General features: G+C 40.3%; 1 protein-coding gene across 6 annotated transcripts in view; it reads left to right on the forward strand.

Annotated features, from left to right (window-relative positions):
- Positions 1–12,401, forward strand: part of LOC101470434 (glutamate receptor 1) — a 114,187-nt gene extending 101,786 nt beyond the window's left edge. For 4 of the 6 annotated variants that reach the window (XM_076889454.1, XM_076889453.1, XM_076889457.1 and 1 more), the window contains 2 exons: positions 3,208–3,342; positions 8,885–12,401. In XM_076889454.1, coding sequence (XP_076745569.1) covers positions 3,208–3,342; positions 8,885–9,097 — 348 coding nt within the window. In that variant the 3' untranslated portion in view covers positions 9,098–12,401. Of the gene's footprint in view, positions 1–2,162; positions 3,343–8,884 lie in introns of those variants that run through there. The other 2 variants (XR_013100650.1, XM_076889455.1) reach the window with 2 other exon arrangements.
- The last annotated feature ends 7,667 nt before the right edge of the window (positions 12,402–20,068 follow it).

Here is a 20,068-nt window from a genome sequence, read left to right on the forward strand (position 1 = left end):
TACAATCTATGTGTGATTACAGCAACCTGCAAGTGGCTAAAGCATTTGCAACAAAGTTTTTGGCGCATCACTGTAGACCTATTTGAAACCAAACCAGTGACTGCCAGCAACTACTCACCAACTGGTTGAGGAATAATGGTATGTCCTGTGACTGAAGCCTCAGAAGGTTAAACATGAACGGTCTCTTCTCACCTATAAGTATGAAAGCAGGTCGCAAAGTGACAAACTTTTCATTCAAGGTCATAAAGTCATTTTTTAATTGATTATTTTTTTTGGTTTATTGAGGATTTTTGTTTTTGCTTTTACAGTGTATCACTGCTACTCAGTTGACCATTCTGAAGAACTGAAAGATAAACATATTAAAACATGAAAACATTTTAATATCCTGATGGCATGTGTAAACCCCACAACTCCAATTTGTACTCCTGACTTAAACTGAGAGGCCGCTGAAATGTGCTGAGTATTTTTTATGAACTTCTTTCCTACCAAACGTGATTCAAGCTCGAAGACAAATTTATGCAAATTGGGAGGCAAACGAGCGGGGCTTCAGCCATTTCTGACAAAGCAGACATTTTTTGGAGATAAGGGGTTTTCATGAGTCCAGATCAGTGGAAATCCATCAGATTTCTTCAGAGGCTTTTCTCTGCTCAGCCTTCCTTCTGTTCTCCAGAATATTTGGTGGTCAGCACAGTTCAATGGAAGCAGCCGCAGACAGACAGACGAGTGACTCTGCTGAAAAATGTGACCTTTTACATCACTTTTAATCGCACATCCAACTGCCTTTAGGTGCCACTTTTACATGTGTATTTTTAGTCTCTGCTCGTGGCTGTACAGTGTCACAGAGTTTTGAAAAAGACACTTTGTCTGCTAAAAAAGAAAGAAGAAGCCGTCAAACAGACATAATCAGGCCCGGAAGATAAGCTCCAGATTAAAGCAGGTTTGCGTTCCCTTCACACAGGTCAGATGTAAAATGTCAGATTTTTATAAATGCAGATATATTTGCCTGTTTCTTCCTCTCTCGCTCTTTGAGTCTCTCTCTCTCTCTCTCTGTTTATGGCTGCTGACCAACTTTGATTAAATTGAAGCAAATGACCACAGCTTTGCCCCCACCCATCCTCCCTCCTCCCCTTTCCTTCCCACACACAAATGCTGATGTTTTTGTCTCCAATCTGTCATGTACCTCCTGCTTCTTCTGAACTCGCTGAGTAACAGACCGTGACTAACAAATGGTGGAAAAACGTTCATCAATCTGTTGAGAAAAGACACTTTTAATGTCAGACTGAAAGTGCAGCACTGAGAGTCATGCCGATGGATTAGTTTAGTGTAGAGAGAACTTTCCATAACAAAAATATACAGAGATGATAAGATGTGTCCACTAATAGAGATTCATTTACTAAAATTGATCTTTGTCATCTCTTTATTGAAGCCATTCATATCAGAGGCTGTATTCAGAAGGCTTTCGCATTATGTAAAAAAACCCAAAATGCCCTCAAGTTTTCAAAATGTTTAATGTGACATGATTAATTCTGGAGTTTATCTACATTTTGTTTACACGTTGTCAGTAATGGCAGTGATCATGCTTCACAGCTCACTGAGCTCAGCTGCTGAGTTTTTTCAGTAACATATTATACTACTATACTTTAACACAGCTACATAGGACAACTGATTATGTACAAGTCTCACGGACAAAGAAAAGTCCCTATAAAGGCTGTTGATCTTATTGATGCAGTCTGTAAAACACTTGTAAATACAAGGGTGATGGCAGGGACAACTTTAAAAATGACCCGTGACTGTTTATTCCCAGAAACAATTCTTAAAAGAAAATTTAACCTACCTGGTATCTAATCAGTGTATTTGGTTAAAAGATCTCTGTTAACAAGCTGATTTCTACTATCATTCACATGATCTCTTAGCTAACTGGTTAACAACTATAAAGCATCAATGAACTATACTATTGCATCAGATGTTACACACAAATTCAGATGACTTTGTTTTTAAGAAGTCTGACTTTTTTAGTGTCTTTTGGTGGGATTTCCCAGAAGCTGATTGGTTGAGGTTAACATGACAGTGTGGAGAGGAAATCCCACTGATAGGCTCACACCACTTCCTACTGTTGAAGGGAGGCCCCGCCCACTATTTCCTCCTTTCTTTTTTTCTAACAGGCTGCATGCTATTGGATGAAAAAGCTAAGTCACACCCACCAAAAACCAAGCGATGCATGTGAGGAAAGAACGTGCAAAATTCAAGAGCTCGCCAACTGAGTCTGTTTTTTAAAAGATTGTGATATAAAGCTATTTTTCATAAATGACACATTTCTATGACCGTGAAGACCAGCACAGATATAATGAACCTCTGAATTGAAGTATAAGACCTTTTTGTTAAGAATTTCAAGATAATTTTTTTTCCTCATTTTGTTTGCATTTTCGTGCATGAAGCTGCATGTGACCGATCAATAGATGTGGAGGTTCAAAGGCTATGATTGAGGCAACGGAGGGTCATTCTTTTCATGAGGAGATGAACATTAGCAGGGTCTTTGCCCTGTTCAGTAGGGTCAGATACATTTGGACTTTTAAATACATTTATATATCAGATAATATTGGGCTAAAGACTAGATGGTTGAATTGGACTCTTGGAGTGACAAACTCTCATTTTAATTAGTTTTAATGTTTGTTATTTGTTAACATTTGTTAGCATTTATTAACTATTTTAACTGTTTCCTTATTGTGATTAGCTGGGAAAAAGTGATGATTTTTTACAAAGAGGAGTTTGTTCATATCTCAAAATAGACTCTGATGTACAAAAACATCAAAGCACAATTAAAACTTACTTTCCTGGCAGGTGTCACCGATTAGGTTTTATGTTTTGAATGGAAACTACAAACTTATCAGTTAGGCAGTAAATTTCAAATTTCAAATTTGAGTGGATGTCGCCCAAAAGTAATTTCATATTAAATTCCATAATTCAGGGGATCTCAGACATTCTCTGAGGGGATTAATATTTCCATTTGTCAGAATATCACAGCCTTTGAACGCTGCATAATGGTCTTCCTAGTTAGAAACTTGTATTTAGCTTTGGGATTTTAGACCATTTTAAACTTTCTAAAAATAATTTTGTCCTTTTGCTTACAGTTGGATTCAAACCATAGTGATGTCATGCCTCTGTGCACCATGATTCGGTGTCTCTAACCTCACTTCTCTGTGCTGATAGGACAAAACTAGCGCGCTCAGTCTGAGCAATGTAGCTGGAGTTTTCTACATCCTGATTGGTGGGCTGGGCCTGGCCATGCTGGTGGCTCTGGTCGAGTTCTGCTACAAGTCTCGGATTGAGTCAAGAAGGATGAAGGTGAGATCAGAGAAATGGTAAAATTGTAAAAACAAGTCTGCGATTTTTGCTTTTAAACGCTGAGCCTGAAATGTTTTAGCTGGATATTTCACATATCTGATGTTGCAGTAATTTTTTTAGCTTCTTTTGATCCAAATGAAGCACAAATGTCTATTACATAGCTGTCAGAAGTTGGGCTGTCCTGGCCAGCGTGAACATACAATATATTGCCAAAAGTATCAATCTGCAGTGCTCGTCTGCCTTCACTCACATATGAACTTTAGTGACATCCCACTTTTATTCATATGCTTAAAACTTTGCAGCTATAGAAGGCTTTCCAGAAAGTTTAGGAGTGTCTTTATGGAAATTTCTGATCATTCTCTAGTAGCACATTTGCCAGGTCAGGCACGGATGTTGGATGAGAAGGTCTGGCTCACAGTCTCTGCTCTAATTCAGTCCAAAGGTGTTCTGTCAGGTTGAGGTCAGGACTCTGTGCAGGCCAGTCAAGATTAACCACACCAAACTCACTCGTCCATGTCTTTACAGACCTCGTTTCTTGCACTTGTGCACTGATTTGTTAACAGTTACAGAGGTAGATGATCTGGAGGAGAGGTTGTTCTCCTCCAGATCATTTCTGAGCTTCAGCTTGAAATTTCTCTGTTGAATACAATCTGGTGGTTTAAACAGCTGCTGGTGATGTGATCTAAATGAGTAGCATGGTACATGAAACAAGTGTGATTAGCACTTGGGAGCAAACACATGTTGGAATTTTGCAGCCAGGATGGTGATGTGTACTCATTTACTTGTTTGTGTGCATCAGTCAGGACTCTCGCAGGAGCATTTTGGAAGAGCCCGAGTCCACATAAAAATGCAGTAATTCATTCTGAGCATGATGAAAGCACGGATAACCTTCTCAAGGTTGTTTTTTGAAACAAAGCTGGCTCTGGCAACAGATTTGATTTGCAAATTTAAGTTAGGAAGAATAAAAAAATAACATAAAAGTTCTCACAGAAGCAACACCAACAACCAGAGATAGAGAGGAATATTAGTGAATGAAGGTGATGGAGACAGATGGGTAATATATGCTGAAGAACATACGTAAGGGCGAACTGAGTAGGTATATCTGAATATTATCAGTGCGCGGCTCATGTGTCTATATGGATCCGAGGGACAGAAAAAAGAATAGAACTCCAGTCAGGCCACCACAAATCAAAGGTGGTACTTAACAGGAAGAAAAGAGTATTTTAGCCATATATTTAGGGGAGTGCAACAGATTCAGGTTTGCTTTAGTCAAGTTTAGTTTCCACTGTTTCAGTTTGGTGTAGTACTTACTGGTTTCTGTGGTAGTTCAGTTTTCTGTCTATAGGCTTAATTATGATGGCTTCAGAATTTCTGAATAGATTTAAAAGATTTTAGAACTTTCAGTCATGAAAACATCCCAGTCTCAAATTTACAGACATTTCCTGTTTATTTTGTACTAGTTTTTTTTGTAGTAGTAGTACAGCATCTCTGTAGGTGATATATAACCTTCGTTCCAGCTAAGTGGGTGTTTTAAGCCTGGTCAAATAGATAAACATAATTTTAGTGCATGTTTCTTTTACACCAGAGAACTCAAAGTTCGTTCATTCATGGGTGCAGTTTTATTTTTAATCATGTGCATGAGCTGCTGCCCTTTTCTGCATGGAGCCACAGGGCAGGAGCAAAAACACTTCTGCCATTTCAAAGTACATCAACTGAACTCTGCTCATCTGCCACTCGGGTCTCGAGCTCCTCTTTATCGCCGGCGTCCGTATGTGATGAAACTGCGGTCGCCTCATTACTGACTGTGCTGGTTAATACTGAGACTTTGATGGGCTGCTCAGAAGGAACAAACAAGTCATTAGAGTCGTTTTTCCACAGCAGAGGCACCAGTGTGTCAGGTCTCCTCTCCGCTGGACTTTGCATTCACTTCACATTTCTGTCTGAGCACAAAGGGAGGACTTAAAAAACTCTGCAGTGGTGACACAACATGTGGCCAAGATTTCATCAGTAAGAGCAGATGGGGGCACATACGGAGCAGGGCTACACAACGGTTACCTGCTGCAGAGGAATGTGAAGGAGCACGACAGCACACACGGGACTGATAATCAATAAAGGAATATCCATGATGCATTCTCTTCTGATACATTGTTGAAACTAGGCTGTTAATATTGCATCATAGTCTCCCGTAACAGAGAAGCAAGGGTTTTTAACTTCACTAAACGTTTGGATTGTGAAGCTGTTCTGGTCTTTGCAGCTGTAGCTTTTCTTTTTATTTAAGGTTGGTTGCATGTGTCTTTGTGCTCCAACATAACTTCGGTGCCAAGTTGCGATTAGATTGACCATCGTCTAAGGCACCAGCACTTTCTTACCCCAGCCCATAATATAATGGCTTTTTCTTAGATGCGAGACGTTCTTTGTCATTGTGGCATTAACTGATACTGAGAGATAATGGTCCCATATTAGAGGTCTAGATAGTCTGTGTCCTATTTTCCTTTAGTTTTCACTTGTTGGTTATTTCTAAGAACTCAAACTTCTTGGTCAGGTTTATGTGCTCAAAAGTAACTGGTTAAGTTTAAACACTAAAACGTTCGGGATTAGGTTTAGAAGCTGAAAAGAACTTTGTTAGACTGAAGCACTAACAAGTACTTGATGGACTTGAGGAAGAGCTTGTGGTTTGGGTTTAAGAAGCATCCTGCACTTGGGGGTATACGTGACAAAGATCAGGACTAGTTAGGTCTAGTCAAAGGACCCAAATGGTTTATTTATTTATATTTCATATAATAATGGTTAAATTTAGGTGCTGTGAAGTAGTCCTAGTTTTCAGGTTTCTGAAAACTGCAGTTAGGTTTACGAGAAGATTGTGGCTTGGGCTACACAGCTCACAACAATAACCCATACACTCACTAATGATGGGATTTGAGGACAGACCCCTCGCGCTGATCTCATAACCTACTGTGTCAAGGCACAGAAACTAAAGGACACCCTGTGCTCAACAGAGACACGACAGCGACAAAACTGCATTAAGTAATACCCGAGGGATGAGAACGCGCTAGAAGCAGAGATACTGATCGTGTTAAACCCATACATGACAAATATCTGCCATGTGTTGGGATGTTCATTCAAGAAAAGAAATGCATTACACGTTACTTGTCATTTGTGTCCTGGACAAAGTAAGTTGTTGCATTACTTTTGCATTAAGTGGCGTGAGATGCTTTGTGGCTTAATTGCATATGATCAGTATAAACCTTGTGCTCCATGCTCACATTCTGACACAACTTCCTGTCCTAATGAGGCTGCAGATCATTAAAGTTCTTTGTTCTTCATTAGTAACATCTGTGCAAACCTTGATACTAATTTGTCACATAGAAGTGGACATCAGGATTAATCTTCCTGGGACAGATGATTCTTCCTGGAGTTTGCATGCTCTCTGTGTTGCTGCAAGAGTTTTCTCAAGATTTTCGAGCTTCCTGCTACAGTCCAAAGACATGCATGTCCAGTCAAGTTTGTACATTCACTTTATGACAGTTAAGATATCATAACAACAACTGTGTATTAGGTTAGAAAAGTTCATGGTCTCCAAAAAAGGAATCCTTCTCACCTATATTCCAACCTGTTTGCATTCATCTGTTTGAAACTTTCCACCTGTTTAACACCAGCTTTAAGTTTTTCCACCTATTACTCAGTGGCTTTATTACTTCTCTTCACATTGAGACTTATTTTGAATCAAGTCTCTACATGAAAATGCCCCTGTAAGTTCTATAATGTCTTTTACTTATCATCAGATTCTTACTTTTTGTACTTAAAAACTGGCCAAATCGACAAGTGATGCTTAAAATTCAGTTTTAGCTTCAACAGGGCCGTCATTGGGGCCACAGTGTTGGAAGGAGACATTTTCATATTCAGGACACAAAAATCTCTTGTCTGCTTCACGATGGTTTAACAGGTGGCTATTATTATCTGCAGGCAACAGCAGTGATGGTCTGACTCTGCAGGGACAGATGCTGTTTTGTTGTTGACATCATATGTAGAGCTGCTATCATAATAAAACCTTCTATCAAAACGAAAAAGATGGGCAGGAGATGCAGAGACATGAGGGGAGATGCCCATGGTGCTCGGTGTCGGGCGTTCAGACGTAAGTACGCTCGCTCCAAGGCGTTGTAGGCGCTGAAGCTGCTTCAGTAAGTGAATAAATCCAGGATTTATTTGTACCAATCTGCCTGACGACTGTCGGCACTCTGCAGCAAACAGAGAGGGAGCGTGGGAGCCTCAGAGGCCCGATGCAGGATATTAACTTTGGATCCACATCATTAGTTTTACTGAGAGGTGAGGCTGAGGGAAAGAGCTTCATTCTGCTACTGAAAAACAACTTCTACTCTGATCACTTTTGGTGATGACTCTTTTACACACACACACACACACACACACACACACACACACACACACACACACACACACACACACACACACACACACACACACACACGGTCTACTGCGGTACACACTCATTCAAGCATCATTTATCCAAAAACTGGATGTGCAGCTGTGAAACAACTCATGGAGGCAATTAGGAGCCTTCAACCAGATCACTGTAGTTTATGCCAAAAGTCTTACTTCTCAGAGTCATAACTCTGTGAACAATATTAACATATATAAAGTGCGTCATTATTTCTGACTTCAGCCGACTGAATGTCTATGAATCAAACTAGAAATCTGAGGAATAAAGAAACTAAAGAACCTCAGTGGAAAAACCATCTAGTGTAATAGGAGGTAATACTTCCTCCATCCATCCTCTTCCGCTAGGCAATGTTTACTGTTGTTAATTTGTTAAAACATCATTTTAACCCCCCCCCCCCCACACACACACACACACACATTTATTATTGATACCTCATGAACTTCCTCAGCATCCACCAGGTTTCCACTCTGTGTTGGTGGATGTGAAAGCCAAAAACAACAAGAATATCCCTCCATTAATCAAATGAATCAAGGTAAGTGATTAGTAGAATACATTTCTATGCTGATATTTGGTGATTGTTATTGTTCATGCTGGGAGCATGAACATCACATCTTTTTGATTTGTGCAGAAAGAACATCTTTCACATAGAGCGAAGAGTCTGGAAAGTACACTGGCAAAAAGTAAAATTTTCAACATATGAAATATAAAAACTGAATAAATAAAAGAAACAACATGGACTCGAAGAATTTGTCGATAAGATCCAAATAGACTTTTTGCTATCTGGTTATGGATGGAAATAAAAATATCTACATTATGGATATCCAAAGTAAATTCACGTGAAATGTGGTTGATTAATTCTGGCCTTAAAAAGGTAATATTAATTCTGTTAACTGGAAACTGAGGTCAAGAGAAAAACTCACTGTTGAAACTATTAGAAGGATTTTCATCTGCTAAATGAAAGAGTTTTGAGATATTTTTCCTCTTTGCCAAACAATTTAACTATTTAAACTGAATTTAATAAAGACTTGTCTTTGTGTGAGTCTGTGTGCTTAAATAACTTTTGTCTCATCTCTCCCTGTCTTGCAGGAGCTTATTGATGCCGCCATGATGAGCACCAGCCTTGGCGGGATAGCGGTGGCAGGAGGAGGAGCGGTTGCTGGTGGGTTAGGAGTTGGACCGTCAGGACTTGGAGGGGAGAATGGCCGCGTGGTGGCCCACGATTTCCCAAAAGCCGGAGCTCAGGGTTTACCCTGCATGAGCAAAGCAGCCGGCCTGGGACTCTCCTCCACAGGCATGTGATCCTAGCCAAGACTCGTTATTGGACAAGACGCTTCTATCCATCTACCTGTTTGTCAGTCTGTTGGTGAGGAGAGAAATAGAAGGTACAAAGTAAAGAGAAAAAGGGAAGCATAAAAGAAGAATAAGGATGAAATGTCGGGTGGCAAGGGAAGTGAAAAAAGGGGAGGAAGAACTATAAAAATGGATGAATGGGAAAAGTGTTGAATTCAGAAGAGAAAAGAAAAAGATTAAGAGGGATTTGGCAGGCAGAAGGAGAAGTGTTCATGTTCACCGTGAATGACTGAATACTGTAGAACTCTGAACAGAGAGCACCTGAACAAAACACCTGAGAGAAATCAAGACAAGCAGCGGGGCTTAACAAACTCTAACTAAATGAACTGGAATTACTTTTTCTATGAGCACTGTCTTAAACTGAAGCAGCAGAGGGGGTTGACCAGCGTTTTGGTTGGGGGGGATAACTTTTTTAAACCTCTTCTTGACCTTCACTCCAGTCCCCTCCTCTTCCTTTGTGCTTCGTCACATTCACACAGAACACCATGTCCAGATCAGAGAGGGCTCAGAAGTTTGAGCATGAAGACCTTTTTCAGGAACGTGCTGAAGAGCAGGAGCACGGTGGTTAGCACTGTTGCCGCACAGCAAGAAGGTCCTGAGTTCAATTCCACCATCAGGCCGGGGTCTTTCTGTGTGGAGTTTGCATGTTCTCCCCGTGTTTGCGTGGGTTCCCTCCGGGTACTCCGGCTTCCTCCCGCCGTCCAAAGACATGCAGTTAGTGGGGATAGGTTAATTGGATAATCCAAATTGCCCATAGGTGTGAATGTGAGCGCGAATGGTTGTCTGTCCCTGTGTGTTAGCCCTGCGACAGACTGGTGACCTCTCCAGGGTGAACCCCGCCTCTCGCCATATGACAGCTGGGATAGGCCCCAGTGCCCCCCGCGACCCTGAAAAGGACAAGCGGAAGCGGATGGATGTGCGGAAGAACAGCTGACAGCGCTCTGATCTGTGATCTGCCCCAAGAGTTATATTCATATTAATGCAGTTTAGGAATACAGACTGATGTGTCATATGCTTTGAAATTGTGAGCGTGTTTATGTGGAGATATGTTTACTGGTTATGTTTAAGTGTCCTGCTATTGACACCTACATTTCAAAAATTCAGAGCGTCTTCAATATGAAGCAGGCTTAATCAGTCAGCAAATTATTTCAAGCTTATTAAAGAGTGTTTTTTTCTGCTATGAAGGTGACACAAACAAACCTCATCATACATAACTGCTACCAGTGAAAGAAGTCCTGATTTCTAGTTGCAGCAGCACTAATGGTGTGCCGCAATGTCACAGGAATTTACTTGCATTTGTTTAGGGTTCCAGAAAATGTATAAAGACGTCACAAACTCTGGCTAGTGGACAGTAAGCAGTAGAAATAAGCTTTTTATGAAGGGTAGCTGGCCTCAACCTTAGCGACAAGGTGAGGAGCTCCACATCGAAAGGAGGCAGTTGAGTTTTTTCAAGCACCTGACTAGGATGCAAGGATGACAAGTTTCTAATCCGTTCTGTTTGCTGCCTAAAAATGTCCACAAACAATCATTGCCCTGAACTTCCAAAGCAATTTCCAAACTCCCTTACTGTCAAAAACCCCACCTGCAGCAAATTGGTCAACGGTGGAATTGATGACGATCAGTTATTGAAATGTCAGATATCACCAGCTTGAACAATATGCAGAAGCCAGGATGCTCGTATTATCATAGTTTCCATATCATTAATAGCAGGACGCTACATAGCCATGTAAGCACACTCACTGAAAATGTGTTTTGTGGTAAATTTACACTGAACCTTTCTTGATGTGACACACATAAAATTTTTAAGTGAGTGTTTTTTTTCCAATATTTTACCTTTGGTTTAAAAGATTTTCCCCCCTTTCGAGTCTTTTAATATACTCAAATATAAATTTACCCTCTTAACATCCAGCAAGTCACCAGTAATCCATTTTGAGTTCGAGTCTACCCCTTTATACAGAATTTTCACCTGTGTGTCATATCCAAATGGAACTAATATAACAGAGGAACTGAAAGGCCAACATGCTTTTAACACAGTTAATTTGAAAGGTAACAACTATCCACATTTAGAATGTGGCTAAAGTGCAGCCATAATTCCAAGGGCTTCACTGGTGACCTGGAGGATGTCAAGGGGTTAAATCAGGTGCCAGTAATATGTGCTACAGGAAAAAACAACATCTAAGATCCAAAAATATGATGCCATAAGTCAAGATATGACCTAGAATTGTCTCAGACAGTAACTCCAGTATGCAAACTGTAACATGTGTCCCAAACCAGCAGACACCATGAACCATCTGATCAGCTATGGAAGATCGTTTTTTAAGGTCAACCAGAATTACCATTTTCTGGATAAAACGTTCTGTTATAGATAGAAGCCATCGAAAGAATAGATGTAGCTCATTTTTTACAGGTTAGGAATGCAGTAAAATACTTTTCTGTGAGTATTAGAGTCACCATTTTGATTTCACTCACACACAGCAGAGAGTTTGTAGCAGTAGCCTCCTGACAGCACCACCTTCAGCCAACACAACCAGCTGCTTCTCCTGTACACATGGAAGTTTCTGCTGGGCTTTAGCTACACTCCTACGTCTGGTGTAGTCAATCATGTGGAAACAGGCACCATCAAAGGGACCAATCAGAACAAAATTTCTAACTAGTGGAAATGAACAACATCACCTGTATCCACTGGACTATTGGACACACAAACCAAAAGTCATTCAGCTCTCGAAATTAAATACAAGAGAAACAAGACTGTGACCAGCATGCTGTGAGTTATAATACTGGATCTTACAGTTACTTTAAGTATCCACTAAACTCTCCCATAAATGTCAATAATCTCATATACTCATATAATTTCAGGACTTGATGTTGATCGGTGTTAGGGTCATGTGAAAGGTGTTCAGTGTGTTCTGTGTTATAAAGAAGCTGAGTTTTCCTTCAGTTTGCTCAACATTTCTCTCTGATCAGGAATCCTGAGAAAGAGGACAACTCGGTTTGATTTGGAGGTTGTTTCCTCACATTACTCCTGGATTTCCTCCCCAGTGTTTTCTGGACTACACGAGCAATCAAGCAGCACCGCAGCAAAATGTTTTATACTCTGAAACTGAAAAATCAGGTGTTCACAGTTGTATATGAATGATACTGTGCCGAGCTTCGCCTGTTTGTCTGCATAATCTTTTTCATTTATTTTGGAATTTATAATCTTTTGATTTTTGTCACTAATACTATTTAATAAAAACTTACATTATAAGCTTGACTGTTGAAGTTTTCCTTTTTTTTCCCGCTTTTGAGTTGAAATGATAACAGATCCAAGTCTCTGCAGGACTAATTTGCCTGCTTGTTCTGGCACTTTACACTTTTTCATTTAGGGCTTGGCAAATCAATTAAATCCATGGGTTCACGCTTGATTAGAGATTTTTACTGAATGTCAAAGTGCTTGCTTAAAACTACATTGCATGATTTTCAACAGCTTGTTCATCATCAAGTCGTTTCAATTTTCTAAGATTCTTTAATGACTGTGATTTGAAAACCACCCTTGACACCTCCATGGTATTAAGTGTGGAATGCCCACTCTGATTTGAGGAGTTGTTCCCTGTAGTGGGGGAGTTTGAGTATCTCAGTTTGGTTTTCATGATGGATTGATGCATCATCTGCAGTGACGTAGATGTTATACCTGTATGTGGTGAAGAGAGGGCTTGAAGGTGAAGCTATTGATTTACTGGTCAATCTATATTCCTGCCCTCACCTGTGGCTATGAGCTGTGGGTGGTGACTGAAAAACTAAGACTGAGGAGACAAACAGCAGAAATGAGCTTTCTCCAAAGAGTTTTTGAGCTCAGCCTTACAGACAAGTTCAAGAACTTGGTCAATTAGCACTGAATGTTGGTTTTTAAAAGTGAGAGAGGCAGATCAGAGCATCTTTGTTTAGATGGTTGACTGAGTCAATTGTGGGAGAAGCTGAGTGGTTAATACTGTGGGTTCACAGTGGCTTGCATTGAGTGTGACGAGTTTGTATGTTCTTTAGGTGCTTGGGCAGGTTTTCTCTCAGACCTTTGGTTTTTCCCACCCTGTTGACATGTCCTGTGTAATATGTGAACACATCATCTCCTTTCTTTTTAAAAAGGATCTTTGGTTGTATCCTTTGTTGAAGGAGGTAATAAAGGAAGGGCTGAAGCATCCTTTCTTTCTATTTACACAATTCAACTAGCTCTTATTATCATTAGCATCACTCAGCCAACATAAACTGTAATATTCTCATGTATGTATATATATATATATATGGTTAATGTATTTTATTGAGCGTGTCTGTGTTTGGTTTTCTGCTGAAACTGTGTTGTTTGGTGATGGTGCTAAAATTAAGACCTGACTTACACCCAGCAGAGTTTTGCCGCTAAAGAAAAAAACGATTTTTTGCGGCTTGAGTGGGGACTATTTTCCTCATCTATCATGTTATAGAACATTATGAAATGATTTGTTGATACTCTGAAGCCACAGGGCAATGCCAGAAGGGAGGTTAAATCAGATCGAGAGTCCTATTTCCCGCTTGACATGAGGCTCTTTGAAACTCTTAATCTTGTGTCTTTTTATAGTATGTATTCTTTCTATAGGCGGGTATGTGTCTGTTAGATGAAGGAATGTGATATCAAGCCTCTCTTCACTTTAATTATCTCCCATTATCTGGCATGACCAATTGGTAGAAATGACAGTTGTATGCGTTCTGCAGAAATATCCACAAGCAGCTGTAATGTTGTAATGTGGTAACTGAGCCGCTGTAAAGACATCAGGCTAAAAAACATTTTGTGATGAAATTAGACAGCAGGAGATACTCTGATGACCAACACTCCAAAATCCACTGTAGAGCTGGCTGACAGCAGAGGCAGATCAGAGGAATGTCACTCTGATAATGTGACCAGAGAGGCTCAATAAGGCGTCACTTCAGCAGACATTTCTGAGGAAAATCACCCTGCAGGAAGCACGACTCACCAGCACAATCAATACTAAATGTGAGACACGGAAAGCTTGTTTTCAAAGATTTGACAGCAACTGAATCTGAACAATCCATTTTACAAACATACCAGACTCATTATAAGCTACCTGAAGCCGATGTCTATCAAAGGGAACATTGTATGCTTTTATTTCCTGTCTCATAAAAAGTCTTGCAGTGGTGGATTTTCATATTAGACATGGCCAAAGTTTCTAATAATGAGGTCAGTATATGTACAAGTAACCCTTGTAAGCTAAAGACATCAGACAACAGAATTTTTTTTCTCTCACCCTTTTGTGATGTAGAAAAAAGGGATTTCCAATATGGTATTCTCATGCATAGAAGCCCCACCCACCTGCCATTCAAATCTTAAGATGATCAGTTACTGAAATAACAGATATCACTGGCTCAGACAATATGCAGGAACCAGGATGTTCGTGCTACCATAGCTTCCACACCAGGAATATCGTAATACTACATATCCACATAGGCATAAACTTGAAAATGAACTCAAAGTAAAACCTAAAACTATGATAAAGTAAATCAATACAAGACAAATATCCCAAAAACTATTATGGTGGCAGAAGTGATAAGAAATCATTTCATACAGTAGAGTTTTACACTGTGTTTTTCTCACAAACCTTAAACCTTATCAATGAAGGGATATGATTGTGTGTAGGTTCTTCAAAGCATTACGTTATCAGAAACTCAAATCTAAACATAATTATTGCAGCCTGTAAATACCTGACAGAAACTAATCAAAGAACATCGTCTTGAAACAAACAGGACAACTAATTTATCTTTGATTTAAGCTAAGATCGATCAACACAACATTTGGCAGATCAAACTTCAAAGCCATAAAATGAACTGATTTTATTCCAAGAAGTCACCTTTCTAAATGCTGCTTTGACAATAATATTCCCATCTGCACAAAGAAAAGGTCCGATGGTAGACGTTCGCCTTCAGACACTCACTCGGAATGAATCTCACATTTGCACACTATAAAAGATGACAGAAGATGTGGAAAACAGAAGGTGTTTAATTGCTGAAATGTTTCTTGAGTTTATAGGAGAAAACGAGGCTGCAGGAGAATTTCTTTGTGGAGTTTTTAAAGTTGGAGGCAAACCTCAGGCTGCTTAAAATTAAGTGGTTCATACAAGAAACTTCAGTAAATGGAGTGCGTTTATCTTTTCCTCTGGTTCTCTTGGTGTCCTGCAGAGTCAGTCCCCTTTGGTTCTTTCACCTTTTCTTCTCTCTGGATTATTTTTTTATTTCTTTGCTCTATCGATCGTCTCTTGGTGCAGTGTCTTAATTTCCTCTTCTCTCTGTAAGTGTAACTTTTCTTTGCCTTTCCTGTACAAACACCCACTACTATCTCTAACCTCTGTTTTTCTATCCCATTGTTCTTCCTATGATTTTATCTCTTGTCCTTGTTTTCTCTCCATTAGCTCTTTTCTGATCTCTGAGGACTTCTCAATGAATGGTTTGTTGTCCTGAGGGGTACATCATATCACGTAACACCTCATTACTCTCCCTGCTGCAAGGGAGGATGAGACAGAAGGAGCCGACAATTAGCCCCAGAAAGACCCATGATTAGGAGTTTGTGGCCCATTACCTTTCACTGTGCACCCTTGTGGAAACTTCTGGAAGACCTGCGAGGCGGAGGAGGACTGGTTCCCTGAGGGGCTGCTGGCAAAACTGCACATCCTTCACTGGAGACAAATAAACGAGTTTGAAATAAAACAACACAAGTGCAAATGAGCTGAAGAAGAAGAAAAGGAGTCCTCTGAATGAAAATGCAACAAAAGCTGTTTATATTTGCTGTGTTTTAACCCCTTTTTACACAGAATGACGGAACTACAATACTCTAGCAATACTATCAAGTGTATGTAGGGTACAGTCTGAAACAAAAATAACTTTTCCAATGGCTAGCAAACTCTTGTGATACCAAAATCCCTTTAGAAGTAAATCTCATTACATACAGAGTTATTTTGAACCACCATCTACATTAGTTGTGGTGGTCACTGGAGCAAAACACTGTAACTATATATAATTTTAAACCATCAAATCTGATTTTTAAAAAATGGTGAAAATTTTTGCTGATTACTGTCACCTTTGCTAAAATTCTCCAAAGATTTAGATTCAGGATTCTTTTAGAGCCGAATCCCATTCTGATGAAGGATAGCATTAATGACAGCCCGGAGCTGGCCCAAGTGCACTGGCTCAAAATAAACCAAAATTTACTTAACCTATACATGGTCCACAGATAAATGGCCTGCATTTGTATAGTGCTTGATTCAGTCCCTAAGGACCCCAAAGCGCTTTACACTACATTCAGTCATTTACCCATAGGCAATGGCAAGCTATTGTAGCCACAGCCACCCTGGGGCGCACTGACAGAGGCGAGGCTGCCGGACACTGGCGCCACCGGGCCCTCTGACCACCACCAGTAGGCAAAACATGGGCTTAGTATCTTGCCCAAAAATATTCGGCATGGGATCAAACCACCGACCTTCTGATTAGTGGCTGACCTGCTCTGCCACCTGAGCTACAGCCACCCTTAGGTGAATTCCCAGTTCTCAAACCAAACTAGATGAACACAACAGAAAGCTAGCCAGATCTAGTAACCTTGTCCAGGCTGGAGCACAGCTGGGAGGTTGACTTTGCTATCTACAAGTGTTTGCATAGAGGTGCTTAGAAGTCAGTGTTAATGGTAGAATGCTAACACGCTCCAATAGTGAGACATTTGAAATTCAGAAGTTGACATTGTTCTTAGCATTTTAGCTTGCTAAAAGTAAAAAGTATACAGCTGATTGACACATGAGGTGGTGGTAAATACATTATAGGGTTACATAAGCAACCAAAACCTGAAACATCTACCAGCAACTAACTGTCAGTCACAAAGCACTGCGCAAAGAGCAGCTGTGGAGGTGCTTTTCTACTCTCCCAGAGTATTCAAATCACTCTATACAATATGCCACATTCACCCAGTCACACAAGAACTTTCGTTCAACTGAGCACTTCCTAACTACATTCATACACCTTCACACTCTGATGGATGCATCAGAGAGTAACTCGGGGTTAGTATCTTGCCACAGATACTTGACATGCAGACTGGAGGAGCCAGGGATTGAACCACTAACCTTCCGATCAGTAGGTGACCTGCTCGCCCTCCTGAGCTACAGCCACCTCCCACGTTTCAGAAACTGCTGATTTCTTGGGATTTCTTCACACAACCATCTCTAGGACTTACAGAGAAAATATCCGGTGAATGGCAGTTCTCTGGGTTATAATACCAAAGGTCAAAGGAGACTCCTTTGAGCTAATAGGAAGGAAACCATAAATCATGCACAATCAAACTTTGAGCAAGCACTTTGCAACAGGAAGAAACCTTTAGAGCCAGGCTCAGGGAGGAGTGGCCATCTGCTGTGACTGGTTGGGGATGAGAGGAGGAAAACGACGGGACAAAAGACACACTGTGGAAGAGCGAAAGATATTAATCATAATGATCAAATCCAAACTGGTGCATAAACACAGAGAGGCAAAAACTCCTGTCAGCTAAGAGCAGGAAACTGAGGCTACAATTCACACAGGCGCATGAAAACTGGAAAATAGAAGAGAGTAAAATATGTGATTTCTATTCAAACATTTGGATGGTCGGGACAGAGTCTCAAGTAAACATGGAAGAAAGGCTCCATCTCACTGTAACCATGGTTCAGACTGCTGGGGGAATGAATGATGTGAGAAATATATTCTTGGCCCAGAATTTAAGTGCCACTGCCTGGTGTGGTGTTCTTATCCATCTCCATCCCTTTACCACAGTTATATTTATCTTTAAATGTAATATCATTCATCATATTTTGTGCTTGTTGTTTGGGGTGGTTTGTAACTGTAACGGCAAAACTAAATAATAAATAAATACTGAGGATTTAAATGCTTTTTGTGGCGATGCTCTTTAAATTCTATGTGGGTAGAAAAAAAAGACACTGCGTTCCTTATGGAGAACAGTTTGCTTTGCTTTTATTGTTATACTTAATTCAATAAACTAATGGGTCCTATTATACATCTTCGCTGGCTGTGAAAACAAAACAATTATCCTTGATTTATATTTGTGTTCTGTTGCATTTATGTGGGCAAAAATCTGTGCTTCAATAAATCCTGCTGCTGTTATTGATCAAATTATTGATTCATGAGGAAGGACTCTGCGTTTGTGAACACAGGCTGTCGTCATTTAGAAATACAGACACTGCAGCTACAAATATATTTTCTTTATTAGTGTGAGATTCAGCTCCATTCAGAAGCTAACAGTCCAGCATGAATATTAAAAACAGACAATAGTCCATCATCATCATCTTAAAGCCTGGCAGTAATGCAGTCGTCGTCAATTGTTCCCAATATGAGACAGCCTGCAGCGCGCTGATAAGGACATACTGTCTTTAATGTTCTGCACGCTTTAACCGTTCTGACATTTAGTTGAAACAACTACAGCTTAAGTCATCGAATTTACACTGAAGTGGCAAAACCCACCAGCGCATATGGCTCTTCGTGATATGATCATAATCAAAATGAGTATGCAAAGATGCAAAATACAAAGATTTTCAAAAAGTCTACAAACAGACAATATACGAGCAAGAAAAGAAACACGTCGGCAAAGAGACCCAAGACGACTATAAACAGATGCTAAACCACAAAAAGAACGGCTGCTCAATAACCACGGGACGCAAAACGACCAAAAAGAGACCACGAAAGATATTGAACAAGTACAGGAGCAAGGAGAGGCTTTTATGGGTCTGTATCATGGGGACTCGAGTGTCTTAATAGAAATGTGATGAAAGTGCTTTCAGCCTCATTTAGAAGTTTTCTCATAAGCACCAGATTTTCCTCAGAAACAGAGGCACAGTTTAAACAGCTCGCAGGGCTGAGAACCCGACAGACAATCTTTGTTTTGATTGTTGGGCACAGGTTGAAAACCAAGTTAACAACCTCTGAGGTGGAAACTGAAGCTGTTAAAAACTATAGTTCTCTAGCATATCGAGACTATCTCTCCACACCGTTACATATTCCATATGTACGGGGTACGCCCCCCCTTGGTCGTGGCGTGTGGATACTTCTTTAAGACACTCCAGCTCGCCTGGCCACGCCCTACAGCTCACGTATAAAACAGCTGTGCAGCCGTGACACCGGTGATCGTTTGATCTCCACTTGTGTTGTGTGTGTGAGTGCTTTGAGAGTGCTGTATGTAGTGCTTTTGACGATAGGCACAAGCAGTGTTGCTGTGCCTGAGCGAAAAGGGAAAAATAAACAACAACATAATAGCAGCCCAGAGCATGCTGTGCTGGCTGGAGAACACAACTCTACACAACTGTATTTAAATAAGGGCGTGCCAATCTTTAAGGCAGATTACAGAAAACATGAGCTGAAACAAGAAATCCAAAACAACAACAACAACAAAAACAAAAACATGAAACACTTAACTTGGGAAAACTAGAATTAACAAAAAACCTGGAAAACTAGGAAACTTAGAATGACTTGGACTTCCTTGTAAAAACACAAGGAAGGACTATTAGGAGATTTACAGACGCACCAATGAAGGACAAGTGGAAACTTACACAATATATACACACACAAGTAGGGAATCATGGAAGTGGAAACACTTTGGAAAACAGCTGGAATGAATTAGACCTAATGGGACAGGAGGAAGCAAAACTGAACACACTCGACATTGGACACAAGGCCCTCAAAATAAAACAGGAAACACTGAGATGCAGACCTAAGACACACGGGCTTGACATAGTAATGGGATAAACGAGCAGGGAGGCAAAAGATGAGATGCAAGGACAGAAACAGGTAAGGAAGAAAAAACACAGTGACACAACTAAGAAGAGTGCTTGAGAGATACAAACATGGAGTCAAGACACATGGAGGGGTGAGAGACGCACA

The sequence above is a fragment of the Maylandia zebra genome, linkage group LG10 (assembly GCF_041146795.1).
Source record: "Maylandia zebra isolate NMK-2024a linkage group LG10, Mzebra_GT3a, whole genome shotgun sequence".
NCBI classification, from domain to species: Eukaryota; Metazoa; Chordata; class Actinopteri; order Cichliformes; family Cichlidae; genus Maylandia; species Maylandia zebra.